The 23912-nt window shown below is 38.3% G+C and overlaps 1 protein-coding gene across 1 annotated transcript; it reads left to right on the top strand.

Moving 5' to 3' along the window:
- Positions 1–1358: 1358 nt before the first annotated feature.
- tmprss6 (transmembrane serine protease 6) lies at positions 1359–18459 on the top strand. Its single transcript, XM_072384648.1, has 18 exons — positions 1359–1610; positions 3610–3730; positions 5411–5553; positions 6285–6352; positions 8128–8315; positions 8423–8464; positions 9076–9280; positions 10285–10421; positions 11377–11489; positions 11596–11705; positions 12698–12840; positions 12954–13052; positions 13718–13831; positions 14082–14198; positions 15449–15617; positions 16126–16397; positions 17159–17295; positions 17675–18459. The coding sequence occupies exons 1-18, from the start codon at positions 1536–1538 to the stop codon at positions 17837–17839; spliced, it is 2418 nt and encodes an 805-aa protein (XP_072240749.1). The 5' UTR covers positions 1359–1535; the 3' UTR covers positions 17840–18459.
- Positions 18460–23912: the final 5453 nt, after the last annotated feature.

The following is a 23912-nucleotide window of genomic DNA, read 5'->3' as shown; positions in this document are numbered from 1 at the left end:
TAAAATGCTTACATTTTTTTTTATTGGCATAGCAGATATGTTAAAACCCTTTCACATCTACATGAAGACTTATATAACATAATTTTGGATATTTTGATTGGTTGATGATGTTTTTTTTTCTTTTTCTTTTCTATATACTTAGAAAGGATAAAAGGTTTTCAGTGTCTTGTTTTTATTCTCATATTATAAAGGTTTCCTGTTCAGTCATTATCAACAGCTGCAGATTTGTTTACATTCTGCAATTCTTCCAAGAGCACAACACATTGACCTTAAAGCATTCAAACACACAAAACATCAGCAAAGCAGTTTTCAAAAATGATTTGAAACCCTGTTCTTCTCTTTTATTGTTGTATCTACTTCTGTAAATGCCTCAACTGCAAACGTCAGAAGAACTTTATTTCCTCTTCTTTATGGATCACTCTGTATGTGTGTGTTCTCTGCTGCTCCATCAAGACTATTAAATGCTAACCATCATGGCTTTACAATCATAAAATGTCATCAGACATATCAGCATTTCTTGGCACATCACAACATATTTATCCTTAAAGGCAAATAAACAAAATGGAAACATTCCTTGCAGCACAGGTAATCTACAACAAAGCAGCTGGATGAATTTAATGGCATCTGTGATTTTTAAAACATGTCTAAATGCCTTTAATAAAACATATAAAAGAAGTTTATTTTATATATATATTTATAAGGATCAAAGGTTTTCCAGGTTTACTGTTTTTCTTTGTATCTTCTCTGTTTAGTGTATGATGTGACATAACTGCTTGAATACTAGATGTTACGCAAACTAACTCTCAAACTCATAATGAAAAAAAAAGTAAACCATCAATATTTCCTGCATTTCTTTTTCTTTTTGGAATACTTGGATGTCGTCTCTCAAATGATGGAGACATTAAGCAGACATGGAACTAACATGCATGGAAATAATCAAATAACCAAACATTGTTTTTTAAAAAGAAAGAAATACCGGAAGAGACAGAAATATTGACTCTTGTTGAAATTTGATGACACAAATCTGTGTTCAGGGTGTCGTAGACTTATGTGGCTCACTGGGATGCCTTGTTTTCCTGGAAAGTGAAATGAACTCTGCATTAACAAGCTGGTCACCATATAATCTTAACCCAGCTTTGTTCCCTACAGACTTACCTGAGCAGGGGAGTTGACTGCATCACTGTTGCCAGGTGATGCCACCAGCATTACTGCTGTGAACATGACTCATTGCGGGTCTTTATTAGATGTAACTGTGCTCTACAATGTGTATATTCAGTTACAGCAAACTTTTTGGAGCTTTGTGGATGCATGGAGATAACTCAGCTTATGTCAATGAACAAATTCAAGAGAGCTTTGGGAACCTTTGGACTTACAAACAAAACAGGATCTGTTCTCTGTCTGTCGAAGCAACATGTGTCGCCGTGTGATTATCAGAGATGCTTTGTAAAAGCTGTTAGATTGGAAATTGAAATATTAATGAACTCTCATGGATAGTACGATGATATCCTAAGGAAGAAGTCATTTGGAGTGATGTAATGGCGCTTGGGCACGGCTCAAAGAAATCAATTTCATGTGACCATGGGGTCACACCTGCTTCTATGGACCGTGGGGTCAGTAATAGCAACATAATACTCAAATAGTTATTTTGTATACAGTGCATTTGTTTGTAAATGGTGTTGTTAGAATCTGTATTTGCCAAAATTGTATTCAGAGGGATTTTTCAAAATGGAGCCAAATTGAAGTTAATTTCTTGATAACTAAAATATCCACAAAATGAGGAAGTTGCATTTGTATAACTTTTGTGTCATGATGGCTTTTAGGTTTCTATTCTCAAACCCCTTCCTGTCACAAGTGTCCTCGCTTGGTTTCATGTGCACAAATGTGAGAAAATCCCTTAAAGGGAAACTCCACTGAATTAACATCATAGTCCTGTTTCAGGTTTTAGGAGTTGCATACTTAACAAAAAAAGATGGACTGCATCAACATTGCAACATCACTTGAGTCTTTTGTTAGAAGTTTGAAAGAAAATAATACTAGACCCTTGCAGCCCACTTCCTCCTCTGCTCAAGGCCATTGCTTTTCTCAACAAAAAGCTATATACAAATAAATGAAAAATTAAAGTAACCACCGTGACATCAGCCATTTGTGTTCAGAACACCTTTTTGAAGCCTCAATTTAGGCATTTTGTTTTACCTCAACCAGCTCATCCTTTTAATACTGAAAAAGATGAGTGAGAGGTAAATCTGGCTGTTAAACATGGACAATATGCTTATCCACCGGGTAACTCATTTGCTGACAACACTCTTAAGTATATTATGTGTTTTATCTTAACAGGCCTAGAAAACTGATAGCACGCTGTATCAAAGAAGACATGAAACTAGATACTCGGATCTTAAACTTGTGAGGGGAATACTTACTTAAGAAATGTTACATGTAGGGCCGTTTTTCCATTAAACACTTGTAGAATACAAGATTTAAGCACCAAATTGTCAAATCGTTTACACTAGAAGACATGTTTCTCCTGTGTCCAGGTATTTAAAATTTGCAGGGTGTTCATGCGAAGTGGCTTTTTTGCAGCGAGAGCTTGCTCAGGACAAGATTTTTCACCAGACTGAACTCCTTGTCTTACTGATCTCTGTCATCTGACATGTCTCTGTCCACAAGAACACAATAAACACAGTACATCAGCTGGTGGTTGCTCCAAAATATTCAGTTGGTAGCTGGGACATGTCTGTGAGCCTCAAAGATTACATCTTTGGAGCTTTCACACAAAGTGATCTTTGACCACTGTTCAAACTGCTGATTTGCATCAGTATCTGAGGCATTTTGTCTGCTTCTTCAACATTTGTCTGGGACATGAAAATTGGACTTAAACGTTTGAAGTATGAATGAGGCCTTATCTAATCTTATCTTATCTGCTCTTATTATACTCAGAGGACTTAAAAGCAAGCCGATCAGAGGCTTTTCCGTCTTTTGCATATAGTCAAGGACTTGCCTCTAACACAGTACTCCAGAATCTCAATCCATACTGTTGGTGATCACTTTGCAATGAGAATATATCAGGGAAAATATAAAAGAAAGATATAAATTAGTGTTACTGTGTTGTTGTGTAAATCCTGATAGTTTTTTAACAGCCCTTTGGGTCATAATGAAAACATGTGCATGTTCCTGTGCACCTATGAGTGTCTTGAATTTTTCTTCCTTGGAAACACACCATCGGTAACACAATATGGACCTTTTCATTGTATCTTGACTTCATATTCTTAGTCAGCTGTATTCTATTTACAGAAGGTAAATTAGAGGAAAGATCCCTGTAGATTGTCTTTTTTTTTTCTTCAATTTTACAGATTCAGTGACCTAGTAAATGGGTCCTTTTACCCAAAGAGAAAAACCCAAACTGCCCCACCATGGCTAGAAATAATCCACCTCAGAACCCTGTTTCTCCCGATCCACCCGGACACACTGCAAACCAAAAAAAAAGACACGTTCATCTTACCCCAAACAAACTTCTCTTTGATTAAACCCTATTTAATTTTCTACCGTGTTGCTTTTTGACAAAGGACACACATTCTCTGTTGGTCACAATGAGTTTTCACTTGTTCTGAGCAGGTAGGAGCATCCATACAAAATGTGGCTCCACTGACCCGGAGGACTTGTCTTCTTGCCTTCCTCATCATCCCCATCGTGATCCTTATAGTTACAGGAGCCACTCTGGCCTGGTACTTCCTGGGTGAGTAGTTCTTTCTTCCACTATTGGATTTACTCATTGTCAGCATGCCAGTGCCATCGGTTCTATAGCTGAACAAATTCAGTACTGGATGGATCGCTGTAAAGTGGAAATAGAGAAATATTGCAACTGTCAGATCGATTGCACTGACATTGATTTAGAATTCATGTTTCTGTAAAGCGATTCACTTTACTGCTTGATCCCACAGATAATGCCATCATCAGATTCAAACCTTATTTGTTTATGCTCTCATGACACCACATCTAATGACACATATTAACCTTAACTGTATTGCTGCTAATTTAGAAAATGTCATTCGATGTTAGACAATTAACATGTTAAACATTTGTAAAACAACAGCATGTTAACCATTAATGTTATAACCAAAAGTTCTCTTGTATTAACGTGCAAATTGGAGATTTGTGAATTACAAATCTTTAATATGTAGGAATCTCTTTTTCAGCAATTCAAATATATTTAGGCTAATCAGTATAAAAGTCATTAAGATTTAAATATTTGACACTAGCACATGTACAGCAAAGTTTGTTAATGTGCATTATTACTAATAAATAAACAAATTAAAAGGGAGTTAATATATTTACAATATTTAAAATATATTTTGCAGACAGTCACTGCCTAAAGACTTGAACCCATGCACAAAGAATGGGATTCGTCTTTAGTGATACTTTGCCAGGCCTTTACTGCAGCTGTCTGCAGTTGTTGGTTATTTGTTGGTCTCTCTGTCTTTAGTTTTGTCATCAGCAAGTGAAATGAAGCCGGATTAGGTTGAGATCAGATTCTTGACTCAGCCGCTGCAGACTTCTGCACCTGCAAAAACTCCTTGGTTGCTATTGCTGTAAGTTTTGGACTATTATCCATCTCTATTCTGAAGCACCATTCAGTCAATCCTGCTACGCTTGACTGATCTGAGAATAAACTAAATTCCTGCGCACCGCTGGTCTAATCCTGCTGCTTTTACATTCTGTGTCATCATCAAGAAACATGAGTTACCCATTACTGTTGCAGACAATACTTCCCATGCAATGAGCTTGTTCTTGAAACTTAAAAATGTTTTGCACATTGGAGTCACCGTCTGTATTTGTAAAATCCAAAAGGTTTATTATACAAAAAAGAAGAGTGCTAAGGAGACTGAGTCAAGCTATCCAACATGGGCGACGGCGAGTAGGCAGGTGATGAGTAGATGAACCACAGCTGTGCTGAGAGAACCTGCTGAAGCAGAGGGGGAAACCACGCCCCAACCACACCACACCCATTCTCCAGGGGGAGACAAGACAAACACACACGAGGGAAAAGGGAATGGAAACAAAGGGCGAACAAAACGCCACAATCCAGAGATTCATGGCAAGCACTGGCCAACACCTGAGCATGATACAGTATTTGAGTTCATTTTTATAATTGAATTGTAATCCCTGAAAAAGAGTTCTCTACGTATAAATGAGTTACAAATCATAAACTACTAATCCAAATTGGGTTTGAATACCTTCAATTAAAATTCTATACTTTAACCTTTACAGTATACAGAAAACACTTATACAAGCAATTAAAATAACCAAAATTGTGTCATTGTCCAAATATATCAAGACCTAACTGTATACAGCCTCACAGATGGCATGTCTAGGAGTTATTCTTAATATGTTGATCTCTTTTCTTCATCTGTAACAGAGTACAGGGTTTGGGTGTTTGAGCCTCGTGTTCATCAGCAATACACAGCTTACCTAACAATCCTCAACAGGGACTTCTCCGCTGATATGTCCTCTCACAACAGTCCTGTGTTCAAGAAAGAAGCCATGGGAGTACAGAACATGGTGAGCAGAGAGCACAAATTCTAGCATGAACATTAATAATGTTTTAGTCTAAAACAACTCCACAACCATCACTGCTTGTTTTCTGATCTTTTTTTCATTCTTACAATGACAATCGGATACCTAATGGAAAATAAAATTGTTAATCATTTAGCTCCCAGACCATATTCAGTGTGTATAAAAATTCTGATTGATTATCCCAAAGAAGCCTTCGAGTTAAACAACTTACAAAATACATTTTCATAAATTAATAGACCTGAATAGTAAAAATGTGTTTAACAAAGCCCTTGAGAACTGGAATAATCATAAACTGACTGTTTAATTTTTCACAACATCAAAGCATAGAGCAAACTTGAGTACAGACACCAGAATAAACTGTTCAGTTCAGTTCAGTTTAATTCATCTATTCATCCATCCCTACATCCATTCTCTATAACTGCTAAATCCAATTCAGGATCGCAGAGAGGCTGGAGCCTATTCCACCTGCCATCAGACGAGAGGCAGGATGCAATCTGAAAGGCTTGCTAGTCCATCACAGGGCCTCAACGCAATTTGATTCAATTCAATTCAATCAATTCCATTCCATTTAAATTCAATTCCATCTCAGGGCATCTCAGGGCATCTCAGGGCACCAGGCCTTTATTTCTTTAAGATTTGCTTCCAACCAACTGATTAGTTTAATCTGGCTTCATGAATAACATCCACCTTGTACCTAAATGTTTTCTGTCTCCCAGGTAAAGAAGATCATGAAAGCCTCCTGCCTTTCTCGACATTTTAACTACACAACTGTGTTTGCATTTGGGTATGTGGAATAAACTGATATTTACACAGAGCAGTAATAATAACTAAGCCTGTGGTGACCTTGCATATGACTCTCACATATCCCTTTCACCAGAAACCCTTTACATTAAATAAAATACACTTTAATATAATAACATGACGCATGAAATGATTGCACAAACAGAGACTGAGGTGTTCTTATTGATGTCTTGAAACTGATGTGCTTGGATAGCTGCCTTTCAGCTGGTACTGAAGGCCTGTCCTGTGGAGGAAACACATGAATGTAAGGTTTTGCTAAGCCAATGACAATTACTTTTAAGGATACAATCAAGGCAATTCAAAGATGGATTCCTGAATGTATAATGTTCAAGTGTCTTATCTCTATCCCATTTCCAGAGTATTCAGGCTAAAAGAGTCCCCAGGTGGCTGAATTAAGGTGCAGGATTTAGGTGTTGTGTCTAAAACCAGTTTTTAGTAATATCCTGTTTTTCTAAGTTGTAAGTTAAGATTAGTATGTTATCAGTTTTGTAGATTTTTGTTGGGTTTTGTGGGATTTAGACAACCCCGATAGATAGAAGAGCTTAGGGAGGAATTAGTGGTCGTCTCTAAAAGGCTGTCAGTTCATACCAGTGGCAGCTGCTGCTATGACCTGAGGCTACCTGAGATACAGAGGTCTGTGTGTCATGTGTGATTTGTTTGTTGTGGGTGAATAAACACCTGGTTGGTCTGCACTAAATCTCTGCCTCGAGCCTCTTGTTTAATCCAGCCACTACGGGCCATCCTGACACCTAACAGGTTTCAAACAGAATATTCTTTTAATAGTGGTTCATATTTACTTTACATGCCAGCTGATTGAGTGGTTGGTTGAGAGTTAATAACTCGAGTAGGTATAAGTTAGTATTTGTGCACACGACTGTTGCTCAGAAGATCTCAGGTAAATATCTGGATACCCATTGCACTGTGAAGTGTCAGCTTTGAATCCAATATGGAACTTTGCATCTTCTATTTGGCTAATTCAAATGGAATTTAATGCTTATGAACTTTGCACTTATCAAGATCCAGGGTTCAATTTGACTCGCAAACATAAAAAATAGCTTTCATAAACGATGACAGTGAAATTCTTAATTCTATAGCTCGTCCTCAGCAAAACAATATATTCAGTCAATATGTAGCTCTTCAAACAGGATGCACTGCACAGTTTATGCTTTTAACTCTGTTTATAGCAATCGATATGCTTTTTGTGTTTGCTGCAACAATGAATAATGGGCTATTAGCCCTCCATATATCTCAGTATTTGAAAAATAGCTTTCAAAATCATAACAAAATGAGCTGTTTTCTCTGCTTTGAGGTGCATGGGGTCTGTCCGCTCAATCGAGCTATACTAACTTACAAGTTCCGAAACTCAAGGAAAACACCCTTACAAAGGTGGAAAACCACATTCTAGCACAAATGATTGAGCTCTCAAAAAACCAAATCATCCTTAATTTCACACTGCAGATGCCCTTTTTATCTTATGGTCTGAATTCAGATCATGAGGCTTCTCCCAACGTCACACCATTTTACCACACAGAATTCAAACATCACAAAGTGGTTACTTTCTTCCCTTTACGGTGATGTAGATGTATGATGTATTTCATGGTGTGGGAGTACACAGAGATCTCATCCACACAGAGCACACTTTAGACCGCACCAAAGTATTTTCAATACTTTTAGTATAAATCAAGCATGCATTTTTTTTTAGACTGACGTGTAACTGCTGTGTTGATTGTGGCCCTGTTTCATGGCTTTATTCTGCAGGGAGGGGAGCGTGGTGGCTCACTTCTGGATAGTGCTGTCCGTACCCAGCAGTCTTGTGGGGAGAGTTACATTGGAGAGGGTCACCAGCAGCCTGGCGAAGGGCCTTAGGGAATACAGTGGATCAGAAGTGGAAGAAACAGCCAGCATTGATGGCTACCTTTTGCATCTCCCTACACTGTTTGTCAGTGGTGAGGAAGGGAGTGTTTGTGCAAGACAGAAATGACAATCAAAGAGAGAATTTGTGTATGATTTAGTTTTCTTTTAATTTGTTTTCTTTTTGTTCTGCTCCCTACAGAAACTGAGCCCAAAGTTATAGAACTTTTGAAAGCTTCATTTGGTATTATACTTTATTTTTTTATTTCATTTTCCTTTTCATAATTTCTGCTCATGTATCACTTGATTTATTTTGGTTGATTTGTTGTCAGCATGCAGCAAATAATTCTTTACCTTGCCTTCACAAAAACTGAATTCATGGAAATAACAGAAGAATGAACAGAATGCTTTTTACATGTAAGGCAGTTTTTAATTCAGCCACATAAGGTAGTGTTGTGAATGATATAGTTAATATGCAAATTGTGAAAATGAGGGAAATGCAATAACTTGTTCAAAGGCAGTGAACAAGTAACTCCGGTTTGCTTATAGTTTATTTATTAGTGAAGACTGATGAGTGTGCCGTTATCAGAAAACTCCAAACTCTTTGTATACTGGGCATCACTGTGACTGCTCTACAGTCCCACTGTTCAAATCTGATGACTGCTCAAATGATTTATTCAATGCATTAACTCCAAATATAAAATCAAAACAAAAATGATTTCAGAATGATGTAATGAACCATATCCTACCCATGTATCGATGGCCCTGCTTTGACAAATAAGTTATTGAGCTAAACAAATACTTAGAAAAGAATAACTCAGCTCTTATTCTAATTTCTGGCTTTTTTGCCCCAAGATTGTTATCGCTATCAGAAGGTGGTGTCCAGTAGCCCTGTGGCTCTCCATGGCCCTGACACGAAGCGCTCCTCCTGCTTGTGGCACCTCCAGACCGCCCCTGGGTCCCAGCTCGAGCTCCACATGGAGTGGCTGCTGCCTGAGTGCCGAGACAGGCTGTTGGTGTACGACTCCCTTACGCCCTCTGATAATCATCTCATCACATCGTGAGTTTTTTCCAAAAAGACCAGAAGAGTTCGACTACTACACCAGTCTGTATTTTGCAAATGTATTGGTACTGAAAAATAAGGGAGGCATTCAAAAGAAAAAAAAATGCCTCGAACTTCATACAAAGTGCAGAAAACAAACAGAATTTATTACGGAGCAAAATATTTGGTCCAGCTGAGACAGACAGTTTTTCTACTTGGCTTGTTGGGTGTTTCGAGCTACAATTATTTAGTGGCTTTAAGATCAGGGTTCTGTGGGGTAATCCATCTTTGTGACAAAAAGTGTTCACTAGATGCCTCTTTGACATTTTTGCATGAGGGATAAATATAATCAAAAGATGTACATCATGTTTATTAGTTGTGACACATCGAGTCAAGTGTTAAGGCCTCAAAGTTACAGCTCAACGCATACTTGCACATTCTCCTCATCTTAGCATGAGTGAGAATCTGGTGTTAAAGTTACGCCCCTGTAAAAGGGTAAATAAAAAATATGACACAGACACAATGTAACTTCCGTCAAGTCCAAAGTTGTAACGGGTGAATGTAAGCCACACATTCCGTACACAGGCTGAACGAGGCATTAGCAACCATGAACAGATCCTCCAATCATAAACTGGTAGGCTACCCAAAACTTACAGCAAAAGAAAAGGAAACTTTTGTAAACAAGCAAACACGGCATATTTTAATTTAAGGTGCAGTTCTCCAAAACATTCTAGAAGTTAAATAAGACAGCATTCTAAACACCGATCATTTTTTAATCCTCTTTTTAGCCTCTTTTTCTCAAAAAGCAACGGATTACTGATCTACAGATCATAGTGCATTTTAACTTAGCAGTCTTAACTTTTCCCTTTTTCTTTTGTTTTTGACATTTTTAAGTATCCTTTAACTTAAATCACCCCAACTTATATAAACCAATTCAATGTATTCAGTATTGCCTCATTTTTTTTATCATCCTTACATTAACAATTACTCTATTTATTCCACCTTTTCCTTTCTCCTTCAAGTGTGTATGGCTGCAGCAGACATGAGCATGTGGTGCATGTCCTGTCCTCAGGCGAGTGGATGACGGTGGTTTGGAAACAAGGTCTTTACAATTACAAGGACCCATTTTCTTTGTCTGCCCAAGCCTGGGCCCACCAGGGTAAGACTGGGAGAACGCCTAAACCTTCTCACTGGTTTGTAAATGAGTTATGCAACAAATAAAGATAGCCTATTGAGATATTTTCTCATATTTACAGTATTTACATAAACACATCTTTAAATGTACTTATTTATAAAGTCAATGGGCTGTCTACTAAAGTTCAGTCAGCTTGGTGTATGTTTCTCTTCATCAGATTTCATGGTAATCAATTTTTTTCTTGAAAAATGTTACCAAAAAATTAATTATTGAATGCTGACCTTGTGGTGGCATGAGAGTTAATGCCAAGAAATCCCTAAAATCAGGATGATTCATTCTCTGAGTGATGTCTGTATCAATAGTGTTAAGATAAGCCATCGTGGCCATGCCAGAGCAGATTTATTAAGTTCTACAAATTTTTAAACAGCATGTGGAAACCTGTTAAGTTTAGACTAATGCTATTGATTTTGCTAGCATCTTCAAGTCCTCATGACCTAGTTAGGGCTGTCCGTAAGTTTTCTAAAGAGGGTGTTGTTGGACTAAAACTGAAGAAACCAAATTTCGATCCCTCTCAGCCAAAGAACTAGAGGCCCATACCCAAATCAACCTTGAATTTGAAAGATTTTGGAAAAAGTTGTACCTGAGCATTTTATATATTTTCAAGAGCACCTCAGAATTTTGTGCCAAAGACTTTTCCATAACAAGCTTTTCTTTAGAGGGTGTTCACATCTTGTTTTTTTTTTACTGTCTTTCTATTGCTGTTTTTTGTCATTGTGTTTTGTCATGATATTGTGAAGCACTTTGTGTTTTCTATCTAAGAAAGATGTTATATAAATAAACTTTACTAACTAAACTTTACTACTTTATATTACCTTTAATATTCTGAGTTTTCATACAGTATTTCGTTGTTGCTAAAAATAATGCCTCAAATAGGAATAGATTTGTAATGAAGTTTTAAAATTCACTCTTTCTTTGTCAGATTGTAATTCCTCTATACAGCTGAAAGACGTACTTGGAATCCAGGGAACATTAAGGACACCTTTCTTTCCCAGCTACTACCCTCCAAACACCAACTGTACGTGGAGCTTTACTGTAAGTCTCACCCCATTCATACATATTTCACTGAAAATGAGTATAATCTCATTCCTTGTGGCTCTGAATAGTTTTACTGGATTTTCTATCCTGCATGTTATGTCAGATGCCAGGTGCAGATGTGGGCTTGGCTCTGACGTTTGATGGTTATGAACTGAGCAGAGCCAGCTACAACCAGGCATGTACCCAGGGACAGTGGATCATCCAGAACCGCAGGTGTGTAGCAATTAAACAAGCTGGTCTGAGGTTCGAATCTATTGTATACACTAATATGCTCTTAATTCTTGGCTCACCAAGCCTCACTAACAGCAACAACCAATGAGAGTGAGTCTTTTTTGGCTTTAACTTAATCTTCTTTTCCTAAAACAGTAAAAGAGCTCATAAACAAAAAAGTCAAATTGCACATTCTTGGTGAAATGGTACTCCAAATTTCCCTTTTGAGAACAAACTTCTCTGTAAGAAAGATATTAATATTCTTCCCCAAAACCTTTTTTTTCAGCAGGTGCTGTGCCTCAAATGGGTCTTACTTCTGTTTTTGTCCCTCTTCCTTTCAGACACCACATGCAGCTGTCAGCAGAAAATTAAATATATATTAGAGATATCTATTAAGGGGAAAGAGCCTGTCCCAGCTACCATTGGGGAAGAGTAGACCCTGGACAGATCGCCAGTCCATCACAGGGCCAAACAAAGACAAATGAGACAAACAATCTGGCACACTCAAACTCTATGATATTTCCATGTCAAAGAAAAGTTTTAGATATAAGAAGTTAGATTTGGATTTCCGCTTAAGCTATGATATGCAAACTTTTGGTTGGTTTCATAACAGGTGAAAAAACAAAAACGTCAAAAGTGTCAAATTGCCATGCTCAGACCCTCACGTGCTCCTATTCTGAACTGAACACAAGGGGGCAGCATTGTCCCATGTGAGCATCCTGCCTCCTTCCACTGCCATTTTAGTTTCAATATAGATATCTAAAATTTGCTGATTTCAGAATGACGGCTTGTGTTTTCTGATCCTTAATTATCTATAAAAGGTTTTTCATTATTGACTCATACAAGCTGAGAGTCAGGCTTAAGTAATTGAAATAATGGCATTCAAATCAAAGCTCTCAGACCTGTGGGATTCCGCCACAGCCCCTTGTGCTCTCTCTACAGGAAAACATGACAGAAATATATTCTGAATTCCAGTTACTTTTTCCTCTTCTTAGACTGTGTGGTACCAGGAGTCTTCAGCCCTACTGTGAACGCCTCTGCCTGACCTCCATGACGACCACTGTTGTCATGACATCGGAGGTGTCTCTCTCCGGGCCGGGCCTTCAGCTGCACTACAGCATCTTCAACCTGTCAGACCGTGAGTTGTGTATGCAGGACAGTAAAGAAAAACAAGTTAAAAGGAATATTTCTCACATGTATTTAAAGCATCATTTTGCATAGTGTTTATTTGTGTGTGTGTGTGTTGTGAAGCTTGTCCAGGCCAGTTCCTGTGCACTGTGAACGGCCTCTGTGTTCCTGTGTGTGATGGCATCAAAGACTGTCCCAATGGACTCGACGAGAGGAACTGTGGTATACATTTTAGGATTTGAAATATGACTATACACAATTCGATATGCAGCATTGTGAAGGTAGAAAAGAAAAAAATCTAGAAGACAGCGATGCTTAGTGCAAGATGTTTTCCAATTTAATCTCTGTCTACACCCCCACTGCTTGTGAGGCCACTTGTGACACTTCAGGATATTTAAAGCTGCCAGTTTTACACAACAGACACAGCAGAGGGTTAGACTGTTCAAGCAAAACAAAGGCAATGTGAGCCTGCTCTGCTTCCTTCTGATGAAAGTAGGTTGGCTGAAAACCTGAGCGTGATGTTGAGGTGATCTGATTGGCCCATTCTCTCCAAGTCCCTTGAATCCACTGGGATGGCAGAAAATATGTCCCAGTTTAAGTGCTATTGTTGGTTAGACTTAGGTCAAGTGCCCACTGATTAGATGCAATTTTATGAGAAACATAGGAATTGATTTATAATGTAAGCTCATATTAATGTAATAGGTGCAAAACTAATATAATTTTATATTGTGTGGACATACAGATCATAAACATGATAATGAAATTGCAACATTTTTATTTTTCAAATTCCCTCAAGGTCTTAACTGTTTAAATAATGTAATTCGATACGACCAAATATACAGACACACATGCAAGCTGATACTAATGTCTCATCCTGTGTGCTTCAGTGTGTGTTGCGCAGTTCAAGTGCCCAGAGGACAGTCAGTGTGTGGACTACTACAAAGTGTGTGATCAACACCCAGACTGCCCTGAGGCCACGGATGAGATGAACTGCACTGATGGTAACACACCCACATACGCATATGTACACACACATATTCACACTTCTGAGTACCATGGCCATCGGCAAATTTCTCACTAATTCTAATCCTTGCTCTGTTGTGTGTAGCACCACAAAGGAAACTTCCTGGATATACTCTGCGAAGCAAAATTAAGAAAATCAGTCAAGTCTAACTGTCCTAAACAAGTACAATTTACAGCTCCAAAGCACAGCAGTAAATACACAGTGTGGGTTTCCATGTGTGTTTGCAGGTGTGCAGTGTACAGATATGACCTACTTGTGTGCTGATGGGACTTGTCTGAAGAAGCCAAACCCTGAATGTGACTCTGTTACCGACTGCCCTGATGCCTCCGATGAGAAAAAGTGTGGTGAGAATTTATCCTCAAGTTTTTGTGTTTTGACACAGCAGATCTTGTTTTCATGACTATCCCACATAGGTTATCAGAAGAGAATCTTGACAATCACTTGGACCAATGAATACCCGCTGTGCCTTACTGGTTCATCATGACTGGTTGTTCTGCACGTAACCTAGACTATCAACTAAATGGCATGTTGCAATAAAACAATAGCATTGGGAAAGAACGTATTTTGGCACAAATCGTGATCTTTTCCTGTACTTAACCAGGTGGTTTTGCTTTCTAATTCTAATCAACTAGTTTTAGTATCTTGGTCTGTCACAATAACCACAATTTTGTCATAAAGCAGTTTTGACAGGCCACCCGTAGGTGAAGCCTAACCACCACAGCAACCAGATTGTTCACTTTTTACATGTTTCAGTGTGTATATACTGAATGTTAAATCAATGACAACAGTATTAAGTGTCTATATCTGATATAAAGTGTCAGAGTTTGGTTTCTGGACCTTGAGTATTTCACTCCAGGGAATTCTCCAGTGGGCAGCCTGGTGGTGTAGTGGTTAGCGCTGATGCTTGAAGACAAGTACAGGATCCCCTTTCCATGACACTGTCCCAGTCTTCCCCCTTAGAACCTTAGCCACAACACTTTAGGTACCAAACTTTATAAGGATGGGGTGAGTATCAGAGGCCCACAGTGCTCCACTTAAGCTTTTGATATTGATTAGTCTCAAATATTGAAGAGTGCTCTGCTGTTGTAGTCCATTATAGACAATAGAGAGGCAAATATCTGTAAATGAGGACTTTGAGGCCTGTTCAAGTAAACATTTCCTGATCGTGTTTGTTCTTTTGATATAAAGTATGTATCTTGACAACAGCCTGCTAGAAGGCAGAGAAGGTGCCTGATGGCCAATATGTCTGGAAAGAATGTGCATTAAAACCACAGGTGTATGACAAGATTAGGTATTCATTTAGCTTTCAGTTTTTAAACTTCATTTAATGTAAACTTTGAATTAAGATTAAACTTTAAAATTAGACTAATTCTAATCATGAAGTCAGCATGCTTCAACAATATTATAAAAATATAATGGAGAAAATCAGTTTTTCCCTATGTTGTCTTCTTCATGTTGGCATTGTCCACGTGCGATACACAGGATGTAAATATTTTCTTTTCAGCACCTCTCAAGCATTCATAAACAATAATTGGCACATGCTGTTTCACATTTGAAATGATGTGATTGAAAATAACAGTGTGTGTGTATTCAGACTGTGGCCTGAGACAGTTCTCCAGTCGTATCGTTGGGGGTATGGACGCCTCAGAAGGAGAATGGCCATGGCAGGCCAGCCTGCAGGTGCGGGGTACCCACATTTGTGGGGGGGCTTTCATCTCCAATCAGTGGGTGGTGTCTGCTGCCCACTGTTTCTATGACGACAGGTAAGTGAAGGAAGCAATGAGGGGGAAACTACTGTGATGACTGTGCTGACAGATTGTTAGAACACATTTTCTCAGTCTTTTAAGTTTAAGTTCTCTTTCTATCTCTGTTAAACATCCTGTATTCCAGGCTGGCGCTGGGTCATTTCAGTTCATGGTTTAACTCTGACAACAGCCTGACTCACAGCCAGTGTATTTATCTGCTTATCTGCACTTGACTTTCAAATACAGCACCAGCTGACTGGAATGTGGCCAAAACCCTGGCTGCAACATCTTGTTGAGGATTAACAGTTCTCTACTCGATTGTTTTGTATGTGATTAAAATCTTTTCCAGCTTTCACTGAGCTGACATGAGGAGAATAAAAAGAATACAGTATACAATATGAATATAAACAGTTGTTCAGATATTTGTTATCATCAATCATTTGACATGACATTTGAGTGTAGTTGGAGAGGAAAAAATACATTTGATGCCACTGTGATACCTCTTTTCCTTTTGCTCCTGCTGCAGTCTCTATTCCCCCTCAGTGTGGACAGTCTATCTAGGCAAACTGCTGCTCAACCGCAGCAGCTCCACAGAAGAGGTAGCGCGAGTCCGGCACATCCATCTTCACCACTACTATGATGATGAGTCCCATGACTATGACCTGGCCCTGCTAAAGCTGGACCGGCCAGCACTTCTGACTGGACACGCTCGACCTGCCTGCCTACCACCGCCCACCCACCAGCTGGAACCGGGCCTGCTTTGCTGGGTTACCGGATGGGGAGCTCTACGAGAGGGAGGTGAGCTGGGGAGGATGTTAGGGGGCTGTTGGAGGACAGCACATGAAATGATGGGCATGGAAACAGTGTATCTAGTAGATTATGGATTTTTTTATATTTTAACCAATGATTACTTTTGCTTACCAAGAAGGTTACTAACTCTATGTTTTACTAAATTAAAACATTTTATACATCACTTTGTGACAGACTGCATGCAGGACCTCCAAGACAATTTAATTTCAGTAAATATTGTTTGGTAAACAAAAAACACAGTATCAATAAAGAACAGGATTGGTTGATAATTATTCAAAAATTCATTTGTGGTTATTTGTGGTTATGTGTGCTTAGCCTGCTAAATTTAATTCATGTAATGCTGTATAACTCAACATGAGAAAGATCCATTTACATCTGCATTAGTTGTAACTTGGTTAGTTTTAAGTTGAAATTAAATCCAATATTTATTACGACGAAGAAACTAACTTGGATATTTGAATTTTTGAGTGGCAATCTTATTATGATTACCGGTACTGGATATATTTTAGTGCTGAAGAGCTAAAACTTAGAGCCAAGTCGAATTTATTATTAAAGTGCCACATTTAAGCATATAAAACTGCTGTTAACAAAAGTGCTGCTCAATCAAAGGAAACCATGAATAAATGACTAAATCAATCAAAGAAAGATACTGTAGAAAAGGAACAAAAAAATAAATAAAAGCATTAAAAAGCTATAATGATCAAAAGGAGAACTGAAGTGACAGAAGGATCTTATTTTATCTCCTGCAGGCAGAGCCAGTAATCTTCTTCAGAAGGTGGATGTTCGCCTGGTCAGTGAAGAAGCTTGTGTTCGCTCTTACGGCCACCTGGTTACTCCCAGAATGCTTTGTGCCGGTTATCGCAGTGGAGGGAAAGATGCTTGTCAGGTACAGAAAAACTTGAAAATACATTAACAGAAGAGGTTCACTTAATTTCAAACCCATGGAAGCCCCCGCCTTTACCCACAACTGGCAGTGCTGAAGAGTATGAATATATGCTCAATGACAAAAAGTGGAATAGGTTTCATGAAAATTTGTTAAAATTGTCTGCCAAACTAAGTAAAAACCCATCCTGAATGTTCTCTAGGTAAAACTTTGGTGATTTGTGCTCTTCATAAAATATGAGCTACAGTACACTAAAGCACCAAGTGGCATCAGTGACTAAGTCACTGATAATTATGACAGCTTTTGTCAATGATTATGGTCACTTTGTGCCTTGGAGAGGCTAGAAAACCATTCACTGCTCAATTACTATGGTTTCTGTCAGGGAGACTCTGGTGGTCCCTTGGTTTGCCAGGAACCGTCGGGTCGCTGGTTCCTGGCTGGGGTGGTGAGCTGGGGAAAAGGCTGCGGACGTCCAGACTACTACGGTGTCTACACTCGCATCACTAGACTGACCGACTGGATCAAAGAAGTCATCAGCACCCTCTGAATCCCTAAGGATCTTCATCATCCCTACATTAATATCCTCAAAGCGTTTAAGTGGAAATTGAAGGTGCTGGCAGACAAGTCAAGATGCTTTTCATCAAACAACCAAATGGTGAAATGTGACAGATTTTATTTTAATAAATAACTTTTAGTCATAAAGTAATAAAGTTTATATCATTATTTACGTATCACCTCTTAGAACAAATATCAAGTGTTTATGAATTCTGTCTTACAGGCAGAGTGTTATTTGTCCCAGAATAAAATGATCATATTCCTTGTGTTTGCATACATAAAAACATTAATTCAAGTCCAGAACTATGCTTTCATCTGAATTTCAATGTAAATAAATACAGCTGTACATACTGTATGTTAAGCTGTTATGAATGAGACAAACGTTTGTCACATTGTTGCAACAATAAATCAGTTCCCTGATACATGCCCAATTAATTTTTTTAACTTTGGGATATTTAGGAAACATTTTTTTTTATCATTTCATCTATTGCAGACCACTGGCTCTGCAGGGAAATGAACACCGGTGTTTGTTTTGTTTACTTCTGTCTTTCAAATGACTTCCTCAGACCTGCTTGCAACTCACTGACAAATAAATGCAGACTGATTAATGGAGATGAAAGAGAATGTAATCTTTTTGTACCCTTTGAAGTTCTTCCACCTTAACTCAAACAGAATCTGAAGTATTATAGAAGTAAACAGCTCGGCTTAGCATGCTGAACTCTATCCCTAGAGACATGTTGTCAGCATGGCCAAAAACTACATCATCCGCCGAGTTCATGGACTAGTGAGTAACACCTCACTCTCTTAGAAATCCATGCAGCTGCAGCTTAGGTAATACTTCATGCTTTGGCATCCGATTTCACAAAATACAGTGCAGGTTTATGGTGTAATGTTATCCCTCTCAAGTCAATTTTGAGAGTGTTTGGGTTTTTTTTTGAGTCCATGAATCTCTGAACTCTATCAAAGTGGCAGTTTTTCTTTTGGGCTGATTTTATTATTAGCAACATTCATTCGTTCCCAAAGGTATGGGCAGCAGGTGCCACCGCTTGACTTCCTTCACTGTTTATGTGGGTGCTCATGAGTCATTGTGATTACCAGACTGAGATGAAGAGGGTTTGAGTTCCTGACACAATGTTCTCATATATATTTATTCTAGAAAGGTGTGATGCTTCTGGTGTATGTGTCTGTGTTTGTTTCTTCTTCTGCATAATAAGATGTGCCAGACTCAGCCCTTAGGAAGTTGGAATTTTTTTAGGTCACTGATTGACAACTGTGCAAAGAAGAGAGAAAGTGTGAAAGAATGACGGGGTCAACACATGCTTGAGTTTAAGGGCTGCCCAGTGGCTCCCTTCAAATGCTACGCCACTGGTAAATCAATTTTTGAAACAATTAGGCAATTCATCCATTTCTAGAGACAATCAGCCATTATTGTTAGGAAAATGAATGATTGCAAATGAGTGCAGTCTGAAGCAGAGGAAGGATTAACGCAACTCTGAAGAGAATCACAAGAGAGAAAAGAAAAAGGCTGACAGACTAGTGGGAAGGTGTTGATTAATGAATGGATATGTGACATCTTGCAATTCTTATGTTTTGCTTTGTCATAACAACTGCTATGTGGGCAGCTGCATCTGGATTCTTTCAAACGAACAGACCATAACAACGTCTGTTTTTTTCAAATCTAATTTCCTATTAAACACAGACTACAGTATTTTTTACCAGATATGAACAAATTTCTGTTTTTGCATGGGTAAACAAGACTAAATCAAGGTAGGGTTGTTCCAATAATTTATAGTTTTGTCAGACAAAATAGCTAAGAACTTACAGGCAAAACTCAGAGTAGACAGAGAATTCATTACAACTCAGGGGGGACTTCAACCAAGAATCCACAGCTCCGGAGGTTGATGCCCTGTCCAGTTAGGCAAAAGATATCGTTCGGGCTGCTATTTTATTGCAGTGTTCCCCTTGTCTTAAGAAACGGCAAAATGTGATCCAGTTTTGATTACAGTTTCTTGGTAGAGTTACACAGGCCACCGTGGGTCTTGGCCAATGCCAAAACAAAAAAAGCTCACACAGCAACTCTGACTTAGCTTTTCACACGAGTCATCACTGTCCTCCCGATACTCAACGATAAAACACTCAAAACAGAACAGCCCCCTAAACAAAGGTAAGCTAAGCTATAACATATGTTAATGAGTCACTGTCATGATTAACTGTACAGTTTTATGAGTTTTTGTGACTTCTGAGCTCATAACATATTCAATGGCGCTCAGTAATTGTCATTAACTATCTTATATGTGAATACAGTGATCCTTAACACAACAGTTACTGCTGATAGGTTACCCGATCTGTTACAGTATGTTACTTCACTTTTAGTCTAACAACAAAGCTTTTACAGTAATTTCCCTTTGTTGAAATCTTTACTGTCACGTTTTCAGTTTTATGTTAAGAAGAATAAATGAAAGTAAGAGACAAATAATAAAACAAGAAGTATTCACTCACCAACTACAAAATGTTCAGAAAGCTAACAAAGCTTGAAACACATTATCGCTTGGTGAGGGAATTTGCATGTGACCAACTGGTTTTCATTTGCTGTGAGTTCTATAATCTCTTCCTTGATTGTGGTGTGCTTCGTGGATCTGAAGATGCCCCTTGGACTCAAAAGCTACAAAGTTTGTTCAGAGTGCATTCAGAGTTTCTTACTGAAATGCATTATACTCATGTTGAGCATTACGACTGGAGGTGAGTATTTGATGAACTGGGATCATTTACAATGGTAATGCCATCAAATACATCTTATCTAACAGAATCAAACCCAGAAATAAATATTTCTGTAATCAATTCATCTTTGATATTTTATTGTTGCTATAGCTAAAAGCTAATATGGCAGTGACAGAGCGTGTTGTCCACAGCAACATAATATCTCCTCAATCTCCATTGGGATCTCCTAAGAGCTGCATCGTTAGAATATCTCCACTGAACTCACTGAACCGAGGACACTGGCCTTGCCGTGATGTAAGCAGTGGCTCTGTGAACAACATGACTCACAAATAGATTTTTCACAGTTATGGAAGAACTGAGTACATGCCATGATTGTAGGCGAAGATACAGAGCATTTATCAACTTAACTTAAACACAAAAGCAACAAGCACTCACAGAGTTGCACTACAGGAAGAGACTAAATTCCTCAGTATCTTGCGGAATTTGTCGATGTCAGTGAACACTAAAGTGTTTTGGTTTCTTATTAATTAGCTACTGCAGCACATTAACAAATGTAATTGTCTCACTGGCAATGTTTCAGTTGATCTTTTGAAACTCACTCTGGTCATTGCAGACAGAGTGATATGTCCAAGTGAAAACCAAGTGTAAACCTTAACCTTAGTCTTTATATACCTCTGTATACACTGTATATAGTCTATATTCATCCTTGCCAAGTCATTGTTTGACCATCTTCCTTTATCACACCTGATCTGCTTTGTACCATTGTTAACTGTTTCTAAATTGATATTTTTCTCCTTATTCAGCTGTCCAGAGTTTTTCTGCCTTTAGGTCCTCGCTTCAGCTCCTTCCCAACATATAGAGGACTGAAAATCATTCTTCCCTTTCAGACAAATGACAAAATTCTCTAAAAAAGGTTGAAGTTCAATTTCCTACACACAGACAATTACACAATTCTTCACTACTCCAGGAGCAACAGCTGATTCGATGTTCTTACAAAACACCAAAATCGTAATCATTCAGGAGTTTGAAAAAGTATGAAAATATATGCCAACATGTCAAACTTTTACACCAAATTTTGAATTTTGAGTGATGTATCCGTGAGTGAGAATGGACATAGCAGTTGCATCAGGTGATATTAACAAATGTCATGATAAGAAATCTGTGTGCATCAAAACAAAATATGGCTCAATCAAAGACAGTTAGGAATGAAAACTATGTATTTGAAGCGGTAGTTACATGTAGAGACCTCAAGAATTGTTTGCAGCCACTTGTGGTTCATGGGCTTTGAGGGGGAAGGTGCAGAGAGTGTCATTGAATTGTTATCAACTTTGCCTCTAGATGTCACTAAATACTACACACAGCTACTGTAATTGTTAGCACGAGGAGGCCCTCATTAAAACTACCACTCTGGTTGCAGCATTGCTTGGTAAAAAATGCTACTGTTTCTGCACTAACATCTGGTTTAGTTTGAAGATTTATGGTGTTTAAAAGGCATGTCGTTTAAAGTGTACTTTTACAACTCTGTGAAGTGTTGTAGTATTCATTGCTACTGCGACTGGAGCGATGTTTTTCTTAAATTTCTGATTGCTGCAAAATCTACTATCTTCTGTACTCTTGGTCAACTTTTTGTTTGCAATTGTTTTATGTGAGTTTACCTGCTTCTGTCACTCTGTTCATGCTAATGTTTGAATTTGCTGAGAGGTATTCTGAGGTAACGAGTGAGTGCAGGGTTTGACCTTTCGGCAGTGCGGGATGTACGTGTCATTAGAAGTCAGAACACTCTGTAAAAATAAACTGACCAAGTGACATTGCCATAAAACCCTACTGGTAGGGTGGATAAACAGCTTCCTGCACATCAAACTCCGTCTGGACTCACAAAGGTTAATAGCCCTTTCCAAAACTGACAGGAGTAAAACCCAGTTGTGGGTTATTATTCTGCCTTAGTCATTTTTTAAGCCCTTGCAACTCTGACTAGAGATGAAATGGAATGCATTGTTCAAAATGGATCATGTACACAACAGTTCACTTCATGAAATGGAACAAAATAACCTAATGTGTCAAATTTGTTGATGGAGTTATAAATGCAGCAGAAAATGGCTGACCCGGACAGTTATCCTTTGGCTTCTTCTTCTTTTCTTTTTTTTACTTTTAACATTATTTTATTTTACTAATGAAAAGAAATGTAAAAAAATACCTTTAAAATAAATTGATAATAGATTTAGTTTTGACAGCCACAGTTTTCATGCCATAACCTAGTTTAGGTGCTGTTAGGACTGTTTTCATTTACAATTTAACTGCCTTTGACTCACTGCAGCGATGGAAAAGACAGCCAACTATTCTTTTTTTTTTGCTGTCTTTCAAAAGTACTTTTTTTCTTCTTCTCTTCATCTCTCCATTGCTCCCCTGGGCTCCTCTCCTTCAGTGATGGGTTGAACAGCTGAAAGCTTTGTGTGTTTTCACTATGGTTTAGATTTATCTTGGGAGTTGTGGTTAGACTGGTTGAGAAGGAAAACGTGGGAGGAGGCTGTTTAAAGTGCACAGAGGTTCAGCAGGAAACATGAAGGGAGAGGGAATGGTAAAAGAATCTGTAAAGACATAAATAGAGAGAAAGGAAAGAAATGTGTTGAAGCTCATATTTCCACATGCTATGCACCATTGTATACTAATGCAGAGGTGAAATGCTGCCCCCTGCTTTTCTTATCCTCCAGCTTATATCTACAATTTATAGATTTTTTAAAATGAAAAACAAAAAATAAGAAGAATGGAGCAAATATACACAAATTCACTTATTAGTCTAATTTAGCTGCTTGCTTTTTGTGTCAAAATCTATAGAAGAAAATCCAATCAGCATTAAACAGATTAAAAAATAAGCCACCTATGCTTTTCAGTAACAAACGGCAAAGCCACCTATAAAGTGATGCACCAGATGCCAAGTCTAAGATTCATGTTACATGCTGATAATAAAGTTAGCAAATTTAAAATTTTTCAAATACAAATACAAATACAAAAGTCAGTATAACATTCTAAGTATTCAAAACGTAACTAGAAATAAAGCAGGAAACCTTGAAGATCATGAACAGCAATCCACTGGACAGTTTGCGAGTCCCTCCTGTCCGCTGAAGGTGAACTTTCAGATTTTCTAACAACAGAGAAACCATATACCTCTGATAAAGAGTCAAAGCCAGAGTCAACACTGTCCTGGCTTTCCTGTGGACTGAGCTGTTAAAAGTCAAACAATTCAGTTTGGGTTCCATTTATTCAGGCCTCAGATGCTGGCCCTTTTAAGTGACATCCAGTGGTACTGGATGTTGGATTTATTTACCTCTCAGTGAAACCCAATCCTCATC

The sequence above is a fragment of the Leuresthes tenuis genome, unplaced genomic scaffold, assembly GCF_036924035.1.
Source record: "Leuresthes tenuis unplaced genomic scaffold, fLeuTen1.0.hap1 SCAF_4, whole genome shotgun sequence".
In the NCBI taxonomy this organism is placed as follows: domain Eukaryota; kingdom Metazoa; phylum Chordata; class Actinopteri; order Atheriniformes; family Atherinopsidae; genus Leuresthes; species Leuresthes tenuis.
The sequence above is the reverse complement of the archived record's forward strand: the minus strand, read 5'-3'. Positions and strand labels throughout refer to the sequence as shown.

Bases quoted from the DNA above. Each gene is read 5' to 3' on its own strand.
- tmprss6 (XM_072384648.1), top strand. From the start codon at position 1,536: ATGGCGCTTGGGCACGGCTCAAAGAAATCAATTTCATGTGACCATGGG. The intron at 11,490-11,595 runs GTAAGTCTCACC...ATGTTATGTCAG, and splicing joins ACTGTACGTGGAGCTTTACT to ATGCCAGGTGCAGATGTGGG. The intron at 13,832-14,081 runs GTAACACACCCA...GTGTGTTTGCAG, and splicing joins TGAGATGAACTGCACTGATG to GTGTGCAGTGTACAGATATG.